This window comes from Callionymus lyra, chromosome 8 (assembly GCF_982586985.1).
Source record: "Callionymus lyra chromosome 8, fCalLyr1.hap1.1, whole genome shotgun sequence".
Lineage (NCBI taxonomy): Eukaryota > Metazoa > Chordata > Actinopteri > Syngnathiformes > Callionymidae > Callionymus > Callionymus lyra.
The window spans coordinates 23503768-23520528 of NC_141825.1; the positions used below are offsets into that span (position 1 = coordinate 23503768).

General features: G+C 40.2%; 1 protein-coding gene across 2 annotated transcripts in view; it reads left to right on the forward strand.

Moving 5' to 3' along the window:
- Positions 1–16761, forward strand: part of smpd3 (sphingomyelin phosphodiesterase 3) — a 51307-nt gene that overhangs the window by 21399 nt on the left and 13147 nt on the right. For both annotated transcript variants that reach the window (XM_087797180.1, XM_087797179.1), the window contains exons 2-4: positions 6235–6758; positions 8304–8546; positions 9510–10428. In XM_087797180.1, coding sequence (XP_087653306.1) covers positions 6457–6758; positions 8304–8546; positions 9510–10428 — 1464 coding nt within the window. In that variant the 5' untranslated portion in view covers positions 6235–6456. The remainder of the gene's footprint in view (positions 1–6234; positions 6759–8303; positions 8547–9509; positions 10429–16761) is intronic.

The following is a 16761-nucleotide window of genomic DNA, read 5'->3' on the forward strand; positions in this document are numbered from 1 at the left end:
GTGACCAAACATTAGCTTTAAAAGCTGCTTGAGTCCACTGCATCCTCTCGTCCCCAGTCATCACCGGGATATCACTGTTCTTCCAGTTGCTGAGGATGTAATGTCATCTGCCATCTAATGGGCGAAAGTTTAGTTGCAACACAAAAATGAACAAAACAAAACAAAACTTGAATTTATTTCTAAGTTTATTATTTTAGTTTATTATTCTATTAGAATCCTCTCCAACAAGTTCGACTTGGTCATAATGTTATGGCGCTGATGACGTGGTCATGTGATCGCCCGGTAAGTGGAGATGTAATTATTATCGTTACGATCAGTCGGACGATTTCGAGGATCTCGCCGTCCGTCTTCCTCGGACGATGGAGACGACTCGTCTAACGCGATCATACAGCGCCAGAGTGGAGTCGGCGCCGTAATCCAATCAGTGGCCTTCGAAACCCGACGCTTCACATCACGACTAAGAGCAGAACCACGACCCAAGATGACCCGGACTAACGCCGGGTTGACTGTGTCTTGATGTTAGAAAATCGCTCCAGTGTTACATCAGAACCACCTGTCAATCACAACAACACAACGGATTACCTTTTGTTTATTTATTTAATCAGCTGTCAATCATCAGTGTAGGAGCATAAATGTTACTATTGTGGAGCCATTTTAAGTTAACATTATTGAATTATTTCACAAGTTTGTAAACTTCTTTTTAGTGTATTATTAGAACTTATAAAGTATTTCAAAAGAGAAAGTTCGAGTTTTGAACAAGAGATATGTATACGACTCAACCTTATACATTATTGTGGAGAATCTGGTGATACGATACGTATCACGATCCAGGGACAACCATATATTTTGTGATACTGTAGTAACAAGTATATATGTGTGGTATTGTCGAGTACTTGACTCTGGTGTTGTGATAGTGTAGTAACAAGTATATATGTGTAGTTTTGTCGAGTACTTGACTCTGGTGTTGTGATAGTGTAGTAATGAGTATATATGTGTAGTATTGTCGAGTACTTGACTCTGGTGTTGTGATAGTGTAGTAACAAGTATATATGTGTAGTTTTGTCGAGTACTTGACTCTGGTGTTGTGATAGTGTAGTAATGAGTATATATGTGTAGTATTGTCGAGTACTTGACTCTGGTGTTGTGCTAGTGTAGTAACAAGTATATATGTGTAGTATTGTCGAGTACTTGACTCTGGTGTTGTGATAGTGTAGTAACAAGTATATATGTGTAGTTTTGTCGAGTACTTGACTCTGATGTTGTGATAGTGTAGTAATGAGTATATATGTGTAGTATTGTCGAGTACTTGACTCTGGTGTTGTGATAGTGTAGTAACAAGTATATATGTGCAGTATTGTCCAGTACTTGACTCTGGTAATGTGATACTGAAGTAACGAGACTATATGGGTAGTATTGTCGAGTACTTGACTCTGGTGTTGTGATAGTGTAGTAACAAGGATATATGTTTAGTATTGTCCGAGTACCTGACTCTGGTGTTGTGATAGTGTAGTAACAAGGATATATGTTTGGTATTGTCCGAGTACTTGACTCTGGTGTTGTGATAGTGTAGTAACAAGTATATATGTGTAGTATTGTCCAGTACTTGATTCTGGTGTTGTGATACTGTAGTAACAAAGATATATGTGTAGTATTGTCCAGTACTTGACTCTGGTGTTGTGATAGTGTAGTAACAAGGATATACGTTTAGTATTGTCCGAGTACCTGACTCTGGTGTTGTGATAGTGTAGTAACAAGCATATATGTGTAGTATTGTCCAGTACTTGATTCTGGTGTTGTGATACTGTAGTAACGAGTATAAATGTGTAGTATTGTCCAGTATTTTACTCTGGTGTTGTGATAGTATAGTAACAAGTATATATGTGTAGTATTGTCCAGTACTTGACTCTAGTGTTGTAGTATTTACAGACCACATGACTCTTGACAAAGTCGTAACTGCTTTCATTTGTTTTCAAACCAAAATATGTCCAAACATCAGCTTTAAAAGCTGCTGGAGTCACTGTATCCTCTCGTCCTCAGTCGTCGCCGGGATCTCTTTGAATTTCCCTTTTTATTTTTGCAAGAATCCTCCTTACGAAACATCAATCTGGGAACAACACAATATATCTTGGGGGAAAAAAATGTAAGTTTCCTTACAACTGGAGTTGACTATATCCTCTCGTCCTCAGTCATCGCCAGGATCTCGCAGAATTTCCATCATAGAACATCAGCATAAACGTATCCATCAGAAGTTGGTTCGGAAACGGGTTCTTATGACGTTCACTTACTACACAAAGATGTGCCAGTGTGTGTGTGTCTGCACACACGCCACTCACATGTGTGTTGTGTAGATGTAGCGCGCGCACCGTCAGGGGAGCAGCCGCCATGACGCGGTGAAATATTGATGCTCGAACCACATGATGAATGACCCGGACGGTCTATCTGGGTCCGGGTCCGCGTCAGGGGACTTGTTTGTCTTCGGTTCCTCCCGAGAGCCTCGTTCCAGACCCAGAGTCCCGGGAAGACGCGCACATATCGACCCGTCCATCGATCAGCGTCCGGCCGAGCTACACAACTGATCGACTCACGGGCACAACATGAGCGTGTGTGTGTGTGCGTGTGCGTGTGCGTGTGCGTGTCACCTGTGAACATCACCTGTGAAGACCTGAGCGCCAGTGACAGACAAACATTGTCCCGACTCAGACCCACATGCAGCCGCTCATGTGCAGTTGCCATGACAACAGAACTCCCCGGAGCAGGCTGAGAGTACAGTGACGTCACTAGCCCGTGCGCGTGTGTGTGTGTGTGCGCGTGTGTGTGTACAGTCTTTGTGTGGATCTCAGATCTGGTTGTGAGGAACAAACGATTGATGGATGAAAAAAGTGAAGTCAAAGGTGATTCAGACTCGACTAGTCGAGTGCAAAATAAATGGATTGTGTTGTCAACGTCACTTTTGTGTGTGTGTGTGTGTGTGCCTTTCTAGCTGCATGTGTGTGTGATGCAAACACACTCTTGTGTTTGTTAATGTGACCGAGAGTGAGTTTTTTGACGAGATAAAAAAAGAGGTGTTATTTGTCGGTCTGTTTGAGAGCAGAATTGTGCAAGTGTGTTTGTAGTTATTGTAGAATTGTGTTTGCAAGTGTGTGTCTTGTGTGCATTATCTTGTAGATATTTAGAAACACAATGCTTTTTGTGTTTGTAATGCATGTGTGCTTATGATTAGCACTTTTTATTTGTGCAGGTTTTTTGTGTATATGTTTGATTGAGTGGACAACATTTAAAAAATGTGTAAGTGTAACTGTGTGTAGGTGTGTGTCTCTGCATGTGTGTGTGTGTGTTTGTGTGTGTCTTTCTGGCTGTGCGTGTTCGGGATGCAAACACAATCTTGAGTTTGTTAATGTGACCGAGAGTGAGTTTTTTGACGAGATAAAAAAGAGATGCTATTTTAAGTGTGTGTGTGAGTCTGTGCAAGAGCAGAATTGTGCGTAGTGTGTTTTTGTATTTATTGTAGAATTGTGTGTCTTTATATGTGTGCATTATCTTGTAGATATTTAGCAACACAATGCTTTTTGTGTATGTGTGATGCATGTGTATTTATGATTAGCACTTTTTCTTTGTGCAGGTTTTTTGTGTATATGTTTGATTGTGTGGACAACATTTAAAAAATGTGTTAGTGTAACTGTGTGTAAGGGTGTGTCTCTGCAAGTGTGTGTGTATCTGTGTTTATTTTTGTGACTACAGTGTGTAAGTGCGTGGGCCATTGCGTTCTCTGTGTGTCTGAGAAAGAGGAAAAATGTGCCAGTGTGTACAATTCTCTATGCAAGTGTGTGTCTCTGTAGTTGTGTGTATATTGTTATGTAAGTCTTAAGCAACACCATGCAGTGTGTGCGTCTTTATGTGTTTCTCTGTACCTTGTGTATTTGTGTGTAGCATTTTTTCCTTGTGCATTTTGTGGTATTTTGTTGTGCTTGTGTAAGAATTTGAATGTGTTTGATTATTGTGTTAATATAATATTTAAATGTGTTAGTGTGATAGCTAGCAATGTGAGTACAGTTTCACGTATGTGTGAGTCTGTGTGCTTTTTATGTCTCTTTGTGTGTCTCACACCTAGCAAATCGTGCCAGTGTGTGTAGAATTCTTGAGGCAACAAATGTGTATGTGTGATTGTGAGGTTGTGTTGTGTTATTTGCGGTTCTGTGTGTTTGTTTATTCAAGCACCAGTGTTTGTGTATAAAGTGATCACAATCTGCCGGAAATATGATAACAAGGAAACGCACACGCTCACACAGACACACACACAGACACACACTCATCAGAGAACAGCTCTCAGTCAGGCTGCTGATGGTTGATCAATGGTGTGTTCAGGCTCACAGAAGCAAAACAAGCTCATTGTCGTGATCTAATCACCAAACGTCTCCAGATGTCCATCATGGTTCTGGACGAGTCACATGACCAGGAGCTAATGTTCCTGAATCAGGAAACAGCAGCAGCAGATTCCCAGGATTATCATCAGTCAACATGTTGGACCAGGACTGACGGTGTGTTCAAGCGCAGTGGGAATAAAGAGCTTCCCATCGGACTCTTCTGTCCCGCAGCTGTTTACAGCAGCTAATGTGTCCAGCATTGTTTATTCATGACTCGCGTGAGGTGACCGGGAGGATTGGACCAGGACTTGGAGGAAGTCCAGAACACACGGAAGACGTATCAATGGATTTAGTGTTTAGTTTGTCATCTGTGGAATTTGGAATCAGGTCAAAAATACATGTAGAGCGCCACCTGCTGATGAGAAATGGTTATTACTTTCTCATTTTTCCCAGCTCTGGACGTAGCCATTAGTGTATCGATCAATATTAGCTGTTAGCTTAGCATGTTCTGTTGCTAAATGGAAAGTTACGCATTTATTCAACCTTTGTCCCTCTGTTTGTCTTTCTATCAAACCATCCCTTCATCCATCCTTTTACTCATCCATCCATCATCCTACTCTTGTATGCATCCATCTATCCTCCAACTCATCCATGCATCCATCCATCATCCTACTCATGTATGCATCCATCATCCATCCTCTTACTCATCCATCCATCCATCCATCCTCCATAACCATCCATCCATCTATCAATCCATCTACCCACCCACTCATCCAATCAGCCTCCTTCTCATCCATCCACCAAACCATCCATTCTTCTACTCATCTACCCATTCATCCTTCTACTCATTCATCTACCCATCTACTCATCCAATAATCCTTACACTCATCTATGTATCCATCTATCCTCAACTCATTTATGCATCCATCCATTCATCCATCATCCTACTCTTGTATGCATCCAGCTATCCTCCAACTCATGTATGCATCCATCCATCCCTCCATCCATGCTTCTACTCATACACTTATCCATACACCCATTCTCCTACTTAGAAAGACGGATGACACCCATCCATCCATCCATCCATCCATCCATCCATCCATCCATCCATCCATCCATCCATCCATCCATCCATCCATCCATCCATCCATCCATCCATCCATCCATTCATCCATCCATCCATCCATCCATCCATCCATCCATCGCCCATCCATCCATCCATCCATCCATCCATCCATCCATCCATCAATCTACCCACCCACTCATCCAACCATCCATCCTCCCATCCATTCATCCATCCTTCTACTCATCCACTCATCTCCCCTTATACTCATCTATGCATCCATCCATTCATCTTCCCATCCACTCGTCCTTCTAATCTATCATGCATTCATAAATCCATCCTTCTACTCACCCCCACATCCATCACTTCATCCATCCATCCATCCCTCCATCTAACCAACTAACCCTCCATACATCTATCCAACCCTCCATCCATTGACCCATCCATCCATCTAACCAACTAACCATCCATCCATCCATCCGTCCTTCCATCCACTCATCCATCAATCTAGAGAGCTTGTGTGTCACAGACCATCAGAAGTTCAACAGATGGAGGTCATTCTGGGCTGTTGATGTCTGTGTTCAGTTTCTTTGGGTCGTGGTCATAATGAAGTGCGCTTGATTAAAAAAGTCAACATCATGAATCTTTCCTCTCATCTGTTTGTTGTGAGAGACACAAAACAGATGCAGGAAAGTCCCGTGGGACGACAGTCCACACGCCTGCCAGCTCTTGGTGGAGTTAACGCTTCTGTAACGGTTACAAAAGCCTCGTTAAATCCTCGTACACTAACCGTCCTCCATCGATCCACAGGTGCTCAGCGGCGTCGCACAGCTGCTCCTCCTGAGAGTCCATCGAACATCCGTCATCATGGCCTCCCCCGACAGAGGAGCTCTGACTGGACTCCACCAAACCATGTAGTTCCCCCTCCTGTGGCGCCGGGGGGAGGGTCTTTTTCATTTTTGTGCGACTTTTGAGAGGAGTCTGCGAGTGGGCGAGGGCGACAGAGGGGAAGCTAGAGAGAAAGTCGCAGAGATGGTTCTCCACGTCACCCCGTACTCCAGTGCCTGCCTGCACTTCCTGGACGGACTCTCGTGGAGTCTGGTCTTTCCCACCTACTGGCTCCTGGACCGGCTGCTGTCCTGCTGCGTGGCCACCTCGCTGGAGAAGAGCCAGCGATCCCAGGACCCCTGTTCCTTCCTCACACTTTGTGTTCTGATCGCGGTTCCCCTTTACCTGCTGCTGTTCCTCGCCTCCCTACCGTTCGCCCTGCTGGGGTTCATCATCTGGGCGCCTCTTCAGGCAGTTCGTCAGCCGTACCTCTACACCTACAGCAGGTAACGTACACTCGAAAATAACCCACACTTTTTGGGTCGACTGCTTCTTTGTTGAGGTGTGTATTAGCAAGAATCTAGCGTTACGATACATTTCAAGATACAGGGACAACAATACGATATATATAGTTTTGTCGAGTACTTGACTCTAGTGTTGCAAAATTTACGGACCACGTGACCCTTTGACTCTGGAGTCGACTGTATCCTCTCGTCCTCAGTTACTGCCAGGATCTCCCAGAATTTCCTTAATCTGTAAAGGATGTAATGACTGCTGCCATCTAGCTGCGGGATGTTTAATCGCAACAGGAAAATGATCAAACGCATTTATAAATTAAATAAAAAAATGTTTTATTTTATACCCACTAAATTGAAATATAATTGATAAAAATAAAATACTATTTTAAAGCCTCCCCACCCCACAATTTTTTTTAAATAATATTTTTAAATATCGATACAGTATTGTGATGAAAATAATTGTATCAGTATCTTGTATCATGTAGAGATATATCGTATTTGAACTATTTAACTCTTATTGAGTGTCTAAGTGAGAAGTTGCTCACAAGGTTGACCAGGTTTAACTTTTCCTCAAGTCAACCTGAGACAGTTAACAACGATTCCATACTTGAAGTACCAACTGTCAACCTAGACATTTATACCGCTGGCGTGTGGTATAATGTGTTCGGACAGTTGCAGACGTTTTAAATAAAGGTTCAAAGTTCATTACAATGACCCCTGTCCACTGCACATAGCGCCACAATAGGTGCAAACATGGCCCCATCAGACCTCCATTCCTGTGGGGAACTATGGGTCATCGTAGGTCTGTGTGAATGTGTCAGCTTTTGTGTGGAACCGATTTTCTTTTATCGAAATCCTGCAGCAGTATCGTTGGAGACCAAACATGGAGCTTTAATTTCCGAGGAAACGATCCTGCGCCGCGTCTGATTTATTTCTCTCATCTGTCCTCGTTTTTAACTTTGTTAATTCTCAGAGATTACAAGGTAATGACTCATTAACCTTTGTCGTAACAGTCTCTCGTTTCAGTTTATCGTCTGTCGCTCCCCTTAATAAAAGATGAGGACAAAAGTGTTCTTTGATCAGAAATGATGGCGGCTTGGGTTGCTTTTGTATTCAATTAAATTTAACAAATCATGTGCTGAATCATAACCGTTGCCTCAACAACCTTCACAGTTTAAACTACATTTTATAAGAGTAAAGATGAACAGGTCCCAGACAATAATGGCAAAGAAATACTCCCTTTTAACAGGCAGAAACCTCAAGCAGAACCAGACTCTGTGTGGAGGGTGTGTTATTGTAAGATCCATCAGAAAGAAAATAGTAAAATGTAAGAAAATAGTAGAAAAAGATAGAGATAGAAAGGGAGATTAGGGAGAAGAGTCCACACTTGGCCACGGAGATCCTAGATCTGGTGGCACTATCTAGGCAAGATGTAGAAGGTCTTGAATCTAGGGTCGAGGTTCTGGTGGAGATCGAGGGCTTTGGGAAAAGGGTTTTAATTTACGTCTTCTTTTTTTTTTTTCCTCTACCAAGGCCAGACATTCAGCACTTGGAGCAGGGTCAGGGCGAGCCCGGATCAGGGGAGTGGAAACCTCAGGGAAGGAGCTTCTGTTTCGCCAGTGCCAACGTTTGCCTCCTGCCCGACTGTTTGGCCCGATTCAACAACCTGTCCAACACCCACAGAAGAGCCCGCGACATCGGGAAGAGGATCCGTAACGGAGCCAGTCGGCCTCAGATTAAGATCTACATCGACTCACCCACCAACACCTCCATCAGGTCAGACGGCAAATACGTTTAATACACATTAGACAGTTTAAACATACATTTTTGAAAAGGTGTCACAGCTTCAGGCTTCTCTGGTTATCAGAGTTCCGTATTTTCTGGAATATAAGTCGCAATTTTTTTCATAGTTTGGGTGCGATTTAAACTCTGGAGCAATTTTTGTGCGAAATTATTAACACATTATTAGCGGTATATCATTTCACATGTTATTTTCACACTAAACCACAAGAGGGCGCTCTAGGCCTGTGTTGATAATTTCGACGTAGAAGAGGAAGCGCCGCATCTTCTACCTCTGAAGTTAGAGTTGTTTAAAAGTGACGACGAGGATGAAGATTTCATTGGATTTGAGTTATTTGGAGTTACACGGATGGTTTGGTAAACTTCATGTTATTTATGCTATAGTTCTCTGAATAACTCTTAATATGTTATGTTAACATACCAGGTTCTCAGTTGTGTCATGTAACGTAACATACCGTACAATTATTCAGCTGTTGTTGCCTCTATTCTATTTTTATTTTAAATTGCCTTTCAAGATCACACGTCTGTTCTTGGTGTTGGATTTTATCAAATAAATTTCCCCCAAAAATGCGACTTATACTCCAGTGCGACTTATAAATGTTTTTTCCTTCTTTATTATTAATTTTATGGCTGGAGCGACTTGTGCTCCGGAGCGACTTATAGTCCGGAGAATACGGTACAGAGTTATCGAGACGCATGTCTTTTAATGGCTTTTCAGAATACCCAGAGATCTTTACATAAACTATTGTTAATTCATACCGGATACACACTGACAATGTTCCATGGCTGCCCTGGATCCCTAAGTCATGATGGGTGAGGTATCTTACCCAAGGATGCTATGACAGCAACTGGGTTGGCTTTGGATTTGAAATAACAACCCTCTGATAATTGGAAAACCCATAGCCTGTGAAATGACTTTATGTTCTGTCTCATCAACAGTGCCGCTTCCTTTTGCAGCCTGACCACGGGTTTCCGGCGCACCTCCTCTTTGGACCAGCGTCCAGAGCAGATTCACACCAACAACAACTCAGTGGACCCAGAAACCGAGCCCCTAACAGAGTGCCCGATACACCCCTCAGGTGCCGTGGACTGCCCCCTTCACTCCTCCACAAGTGACCATTGTCCTCTTCATGAAGATGGTACCACAGAATGCCCTGTCCATGCCTCGGATCAGAACTCGGAGTGCCCCGTCCACAACGGAGAGGAGGCTGCAGACTGTCCCTTGCACTCGAAGGAGTCGCAGAGTGACGACCAAGAGTGCGCGGTCCATGGAGGCCAAACAAAATCCTCCACGGATTGTCCACTTCACAAGTCAGAGGTTCAGATCAGCATCAGCGCCCCTGATCCAGATCCTCAGGAGGAAGGGTCCGAAACCGGGAACCATCAGCTCGGAGAGCAGGCAAAGGGGGACACGGGCAGCATGACCGCCTCGAGGGAGTCCCTGGCTCGCTATCAAGCATGCGATGGCACCGGGATGATCCCGTCCAACAACACCCTGTCCCACGTCCCTCGCACCTCCGTCTTCAAACGTCCGGGGAGGAAGCGCCGCCACGGGGACGAGAACTTCGACCATGACATTTCTGCCTTTTTCCCCGCCAACCTGGACTTCCTGGCGCTGCAGGAAGTGTTCGATCACAGCGCCACGTCTCGCCTGCGCCATCAGCTGCATCGCTACTTCCCGTACGTGTTGAGCGACGTGGGCCGATACGGCTGGAAGGGTTGTTGCTCCAGCTTCAAGTTCCTCAACAGTGGACTCCTGCTCGCCAGTCGCTACCCGATCTTGGATGCGCGCTACGAGTGTTACCCCAACGGGAGAGGGGAGGACGTGCTGGCTGCCAAAGGGGCCCTCTTCGCTAAGGTAAGAAAACCATCTTTGTGTCAATTTAGCTTAAGTTATCGACCGTAACTCGGTTTGTGGTTTGCTGAGAAATGTTCCTTCGATTTCTGTGTGCGACCGAGACTAAACTTTGCAAGTTGCTTTCACAAAAGGTCAAGATTGAGCTTCTGTCTTGGTGGAACAGTTTGAATCAAGTCAAGAATGTGAAGCTCACCGAAAAGATCACAGGAATGTCATTTGTCTCTCAGATTAGAGATAATAAAATGTCACTGCTGCTTTAATTCTTTCCCAAAATCCAGACACAACCAAAACGAATTCCAAAATTTTCTACATTAAATGAAACTTCCAAATGTTCGACGATGGGTTCTACCTTGAATAATGGTTTTAAAGACCTTATAAGGGAACTGGATGAGCAAAAGTTAACTAGTGAGGGATAACTAGTGGCACATTATGAATTGCAAATGTTGTATTTACTTTTAATTTTTAAATTAAACTATGGCAGTATTTGATTCACATCAGATTCCTTTAACCTCAGTCTCTGTTTCTTATCTTATCTTAATCACTTCTTTAAAGCTACAATATCAACATGAAGTGTTATCATGAGCAAACCACCATTCAGAGCCACAATAGCAATAAAACCAACCATATAAAAGACATATTGCTAACATGATACATGGTTATCAAGTTTATCATATGTCACACCTTGACCAAGGTCCGCTAACAGACCCACAGAGGATTTGCATACAGGGTCAACTTTGTAGTAACAAGTATATATGTGTAGTATTGTCAAGTACTTGACTCTGGTGTTGTGATAGTGTAGTATCAAGTATATAAGTGTAGTATTGTCCAGTACTTGACTCTGGTGTTGTAGTATTTGCAGACCACATGACTCTTGATGAAGTCGTAACTACTTTCATTTGTTTTCAAACCAAAATATGTCCAAACATCAGCTTTTAAAGCTGCTGGAGTCGACTGTATCCTCTCATCCCCAGTCATGGCTGAGAGCTTGCTGGATTTCCTTGTTCCTTTAGCTGCAGAGAATATAATGACTACTGTCATCTGGTGGCCAGAAGTTTTAACATGCTTTAAAAATCTTTAAGTTTTAAAAAGCTGCTGGAGTCGACCGTATCCTCTTGTCCTCAGTTGAAGCTGCAGATGACGTAATGACTACAGTCATATAGAGGTTGGAATTTAATTGCAGTACTAAAGTAATGAAACACTTTGAATATTGTTCATTGTAAATAACAATAAAAAATCATTTTATTTTATACACACACATCGCCATATTTACTTTTGTCACTTACATTACACACACTCTGCTCACTTCCATGTTTAGTTTTTCTTGCGTGAACTTTTTTGTGTTGTTGAGAAAAAGATGGCTGATCATTTTGCTGTTTAACATCAAGTTAATGGAAGCAGATCTGATGTCTTGACTTTGTCCCTCAGTTGTGGAGTAAATGACCGAGATAGAGACGAGTGTTTGTTCTCGAAGCTCTGTGTTTCCCAATCAGAACGTTGTGTGTTTCTACGAGCTCTGAGTGACACAACAGTCGCTGACAAGAGACGTCTGTTATATTGTGAGGAAAACTGTCTCGCTGTGATTCCACCTGAGTCTCCTCTGATGTTTCTCACCTTTACAGACGCCACTTAAACACTCCCGCAGGAAGACGCTCATCTGTCGGTCCACCTTCCCACACACACACACACACACACACACACACACACACACACACACACCCACACACACACACACACACACACACACACACAGCCAGATACTCATTTGACCATCAAAGACCAGAGTTATTTTCATCAATTGAAGATCTTTTGAATCAAATGTCAGCCGTGGGAAAAAATAAATGGTTCACATCCAGGAAATGTTAATTTGCCTTTTAGTGAAGCGTCTTCTGTCCCGATAGGGAAGAAAGAGCTGAGCTAAAAGTCCGAAATCTCCTTTTGTTGTTGGAATTCTACTCAGACCTGTTATCAGCAGCGTTGTGTCTCTGACAGATTGAAGCTCAGTCGTCCGGAAGAGACTCTGTGTAGGACCTCGCTTGACGTGGCTCAGGCTGGTGGCGTCTTACAATACAGGGTCAATATATCGTGATACTGTAGTAACAAGTATATATGTGTAGTATTGTCGAGTACTTGACTCTGGTGTTGTGATAGTGTAGTAACAAGTATATATGTGTAGTATTGTCGAGTACTTGACTCTGGTGTTGTGATAGTGTAGTAACGAGTATATATGTGTAGTATTGTCGAGTACTTGACTCTGGTGTTGTGATACAGTAGTAACAAGTATATATGTGTAGTATTGTCGAGTACTTGACTCTGGTGTTGTGATAGTGTAGTAACAAGTATATATGTGTAGTATTGTCCAGTACTTGACTCTGGTGTTGTGATACTGTAGTAACAAGTATATATATGTAGTATTGTCCAGTACTTGACTCTGGTGTTGTGATACTGTAGTAACAAGTATATATGTGTAGTATTGTCGAGTACTTGACTCTGGTGTTGTGATACAGTAGTAACAAGTATATATGTGTAGTATTGTCCAGTACTTGACTCTGGTGTTGTGATACTGTAGTAACAAGTATATATGTGTAGTATTGTCGAGTACTTGACTCTGGTGTTGTGATACAGTAGTAACAAGTATATATGTGTAGTATTGTCCAGTACTTGACTCTGGTGTTGTGATACTGTAGTAACAAGTATATATGTGTAGTATTGTCGAGTACTTGACTCTGGTGTTGTGATTGACGAAGTCGTTACTGCAAAATGTGTCCACACATCAGCTTTAAAAGCGACTGGAGTCCACTGTATCCTCTCGTCCCCAGTCTTTGCTGAGAGATCGCTGGATTTCCTCGTTCCTTTAGCGTAATGACTACTGTCATCTAATGGCCGGAAGTTTAATTGCGACACAAAATTAATAAACGCTGTGAATATTTATATGTAGTAAACAATAAAAAAAAAATATACATATTTTATTTTGTACACATTTTATTGAAATAGTAACCTAGAAATACCTATACTTTACTTGTTTATCTTTACAGTGCTGTTGAACGTCGATCAAAAATACAACGCAATGTATCAGAGTAGCAATATTTTCTCACTAATCCCAGGGGGAGTTTAGCGAAAAGATAGTTTTAGACAAAGGTTGCATGTGTTTCAAACTATCTCTGAAGGGAGGCTAGATGTCTTGACTTGAGCTGCTGCCCCCTCGACCTGACCTCAGAAGAGAGGAGGTCGATAGATAAATGTTCTATTTGTACTGAGGTCATTGAAGGTCAACATTGAGGAAGTATTACACACTAATTTCAGTATTTCTCCTTCGATGATGACTCAGGTATCTTTTATATCTTTTCTTCTCATCGTCATCGGCATCTAAAGTATCGTCTGAGAACATGATACACGAGTGGAATAAGTGAAGACATGAGCGTCCTCCGGTGTGACGGATGTTGAGGTACGTGGTGAGGAGCCTGAAAGTGCATATTTGACATGAGGTTTGAGGTCGAGACGAAGTGAAGCCTTAATGCGTCTCTACTCAGGAAGTGACATCCCGGCAACTGACTGTCTTTCCTGCAGCTGACTGTGTCCGACTAGTTTCTGCTTGTAGGTTGTTGCACTACTACATAGATGAATACTTCACTCAATACTTTATTTATTACACAGAGAGAAACTCACAATACAGTTACATCCATTTTACAAGAAAACTAGCAAAGAAAAGAAGACATATTATTGTCTGATTAGTTACAATTAAATAATTTAAAAAAACCGAGATATAAAATTTACACAAAAAAGTGTGTATTAACAGGAATAAAATGCTATAATAAAGTGTGTATTGACATGAATAAAAAAATATATAATAAAGTGTGTATTAACAGGAATACAAAGCTATAATAAAGTGTGTATTCACATGAATAAAAAATATATAATAAAGTGTGTATTAACAGGAATAAAATGCTATAATAAAGTGTGTATTCACATGAATAAAAAAATATATAGTAAAGTGTGTATTAACAGGAATAAAATGCTATAATAAAGTGTGTATTGACATGAATAAAAAAATATATAATATAGTGTGTATTAACAGGAATAAAATGCTATAATAAAGTGTGTATTCACATGAATAAAAAATATATAATAAAGTGTGTATTAACAGGAATACAAAGCTATAATAAAGTGTGTATTCACATGAATAAAAAATATATAATAAAGTGTGTATTAACAGGAATAAAATGCAATAATAAAGTGTGTATTGACATGAATAAAAAAATATATAATAAAGTGTGTATTAACATGAATACAAAGCTATAGTAAAGTGTGTTTTAACATTAATAAAAAACTATAATAAAGTATGTATTAACAGGAATACAAAGCTATAGTAAAGTGTGTTTTAACATGAATAAAAAACTATAATAAAGTGTGTATTAACAGGAAGAAAAAACAAGAATAAAGTGTGTATTAACAGGAAGAAAAAACTATAATAAAGTCTGTATTAACAGGAATAAAAACTATAATAAAGTGTGTATTAACAGGAATAAAATCTACAATAAAGTGTGTATTAACATGAATTAAAAAAAACTACAATAAAGTGTGTATTAACAGGAATAAAAACCTACAATAAAGTGTGTATTAACATGAATAAAAAACTATAATAAAGTGTGTATTAACAGGAATAAAAAAATATAATAAAGTTTGTATTAACATGAATAAAAAACTATAATAAAGTGTGTATTAACAGGAATAAAAAAATATAATAAAGTTTGTATTAACATGAATAAAAAACTATAATAAAGTGTGTATTAACAGGAATAAAAACTACAATTAAGTGTGTATTAACATGAATAAAAAACTATAATAAAGTGTGTATTAACAGGAATAAAAACTACAATAAAGTGTGTATTAACAGACATTAAAAGCTATAATAAATTGTGTATTAACGGGAATAAAAAAACTATAATAAATGATGTATCCTCTCGTCCTCAGTTGTAGCCTGGCCTGCTGGATATCCTGTTCAAGGGTCTAGAGAGGATACGCATCACAATAACGATAGGACATATGGTGAAAAAGAAGTTGTGCTCATGATGTATTACTCTGAATTAAACGTCTGCAAAATTTGTTTAATTTGCTAAATTCATAAGACGCACTTTACTTTTGTCACTCGTTTCTTGCCTAAACAGTACTACCTTCATTGTCACATGACACAGATTAAATAGAAATAGATCCTACGGCGCAGAACTCACTGAAAATGTGTCTTTTCATGTGCGTCCGCTGCTGGATCTACATTAGCTCTAGTTTGCAGCTAGAAACCATGGAACAGGTTCAGGTCCATCTTGCTCCGAGTTCTGTTTGTCCAGAACTCCATCACGAGCCGCTGCTTCCAGGAAACAAGCCTGTAAATCACGCCGGGCTGATGTATACGCCTGACCTTTTGTTCGTACCTCGTCCAGAATAATTCATCTCTCAGACCCCAACTCTGTGTCCATTAGTGCTGCTGTTGTTTGTCAGAGTCACCGTCCGGCGCTGACCCGCTCGTCCGAGCAAACATGAAGTTACTCGTGATTCATCGACAGAACAAACCAGTTTCTCTTTTGACTGTCCATTAAAATCAGTGTTGAGTCACGACACGACATGATGTCACCACCTGGACCCACTGTTTTTACCCGATAAATATGAGAAACAACAAACAAAAAATAACCAAAAATATCATTTTATTGTAGTTTTTTATTCCTGTTAATACACACTTTATTAAAGTTTTTTATTCCTGTTAATACACACTCTATTGTAGTTTTCTATTCATGTTAATACACACTTTATTATAGTTTTTTATTCATGTTAATACACACTTTATTATAGCTTTTTATTCATTTTAATACACACTTTATTAGAGGTTTTTATTCCTGTTAATACACACTTTATCATATTTTTTTATCCATGTTAATACACACTTTATTAGAGTTTTTTATTCCTGTTAATACACACTTTATTGTTGTTTTTTATTCCTGTTAATACACACTCTATTGTAGTTTTCTATTCATGTTAATACACAATTTATTATAGTTTGTATTCCTGTTAATACACACGTTATTATAGTTTTTTATTCATGTTAATACACACTTTATTATAGCTTTTTATTCATTTTAATACACACTTTATTAGAGGTTTTTATTCCTGTTAATACACACTTTATCATATTTTTTTTATCCATGTTAATACACACTTTATTAGAGTTTTTTATTCCTGTTAATACACACTTTATTGTTGTTTTTTATTCCTGTTAATACACACTCTATCATAGTTTTTTATTCATGTTAATACACACTTTATCATAGTTTTTTATTCATGTTAATA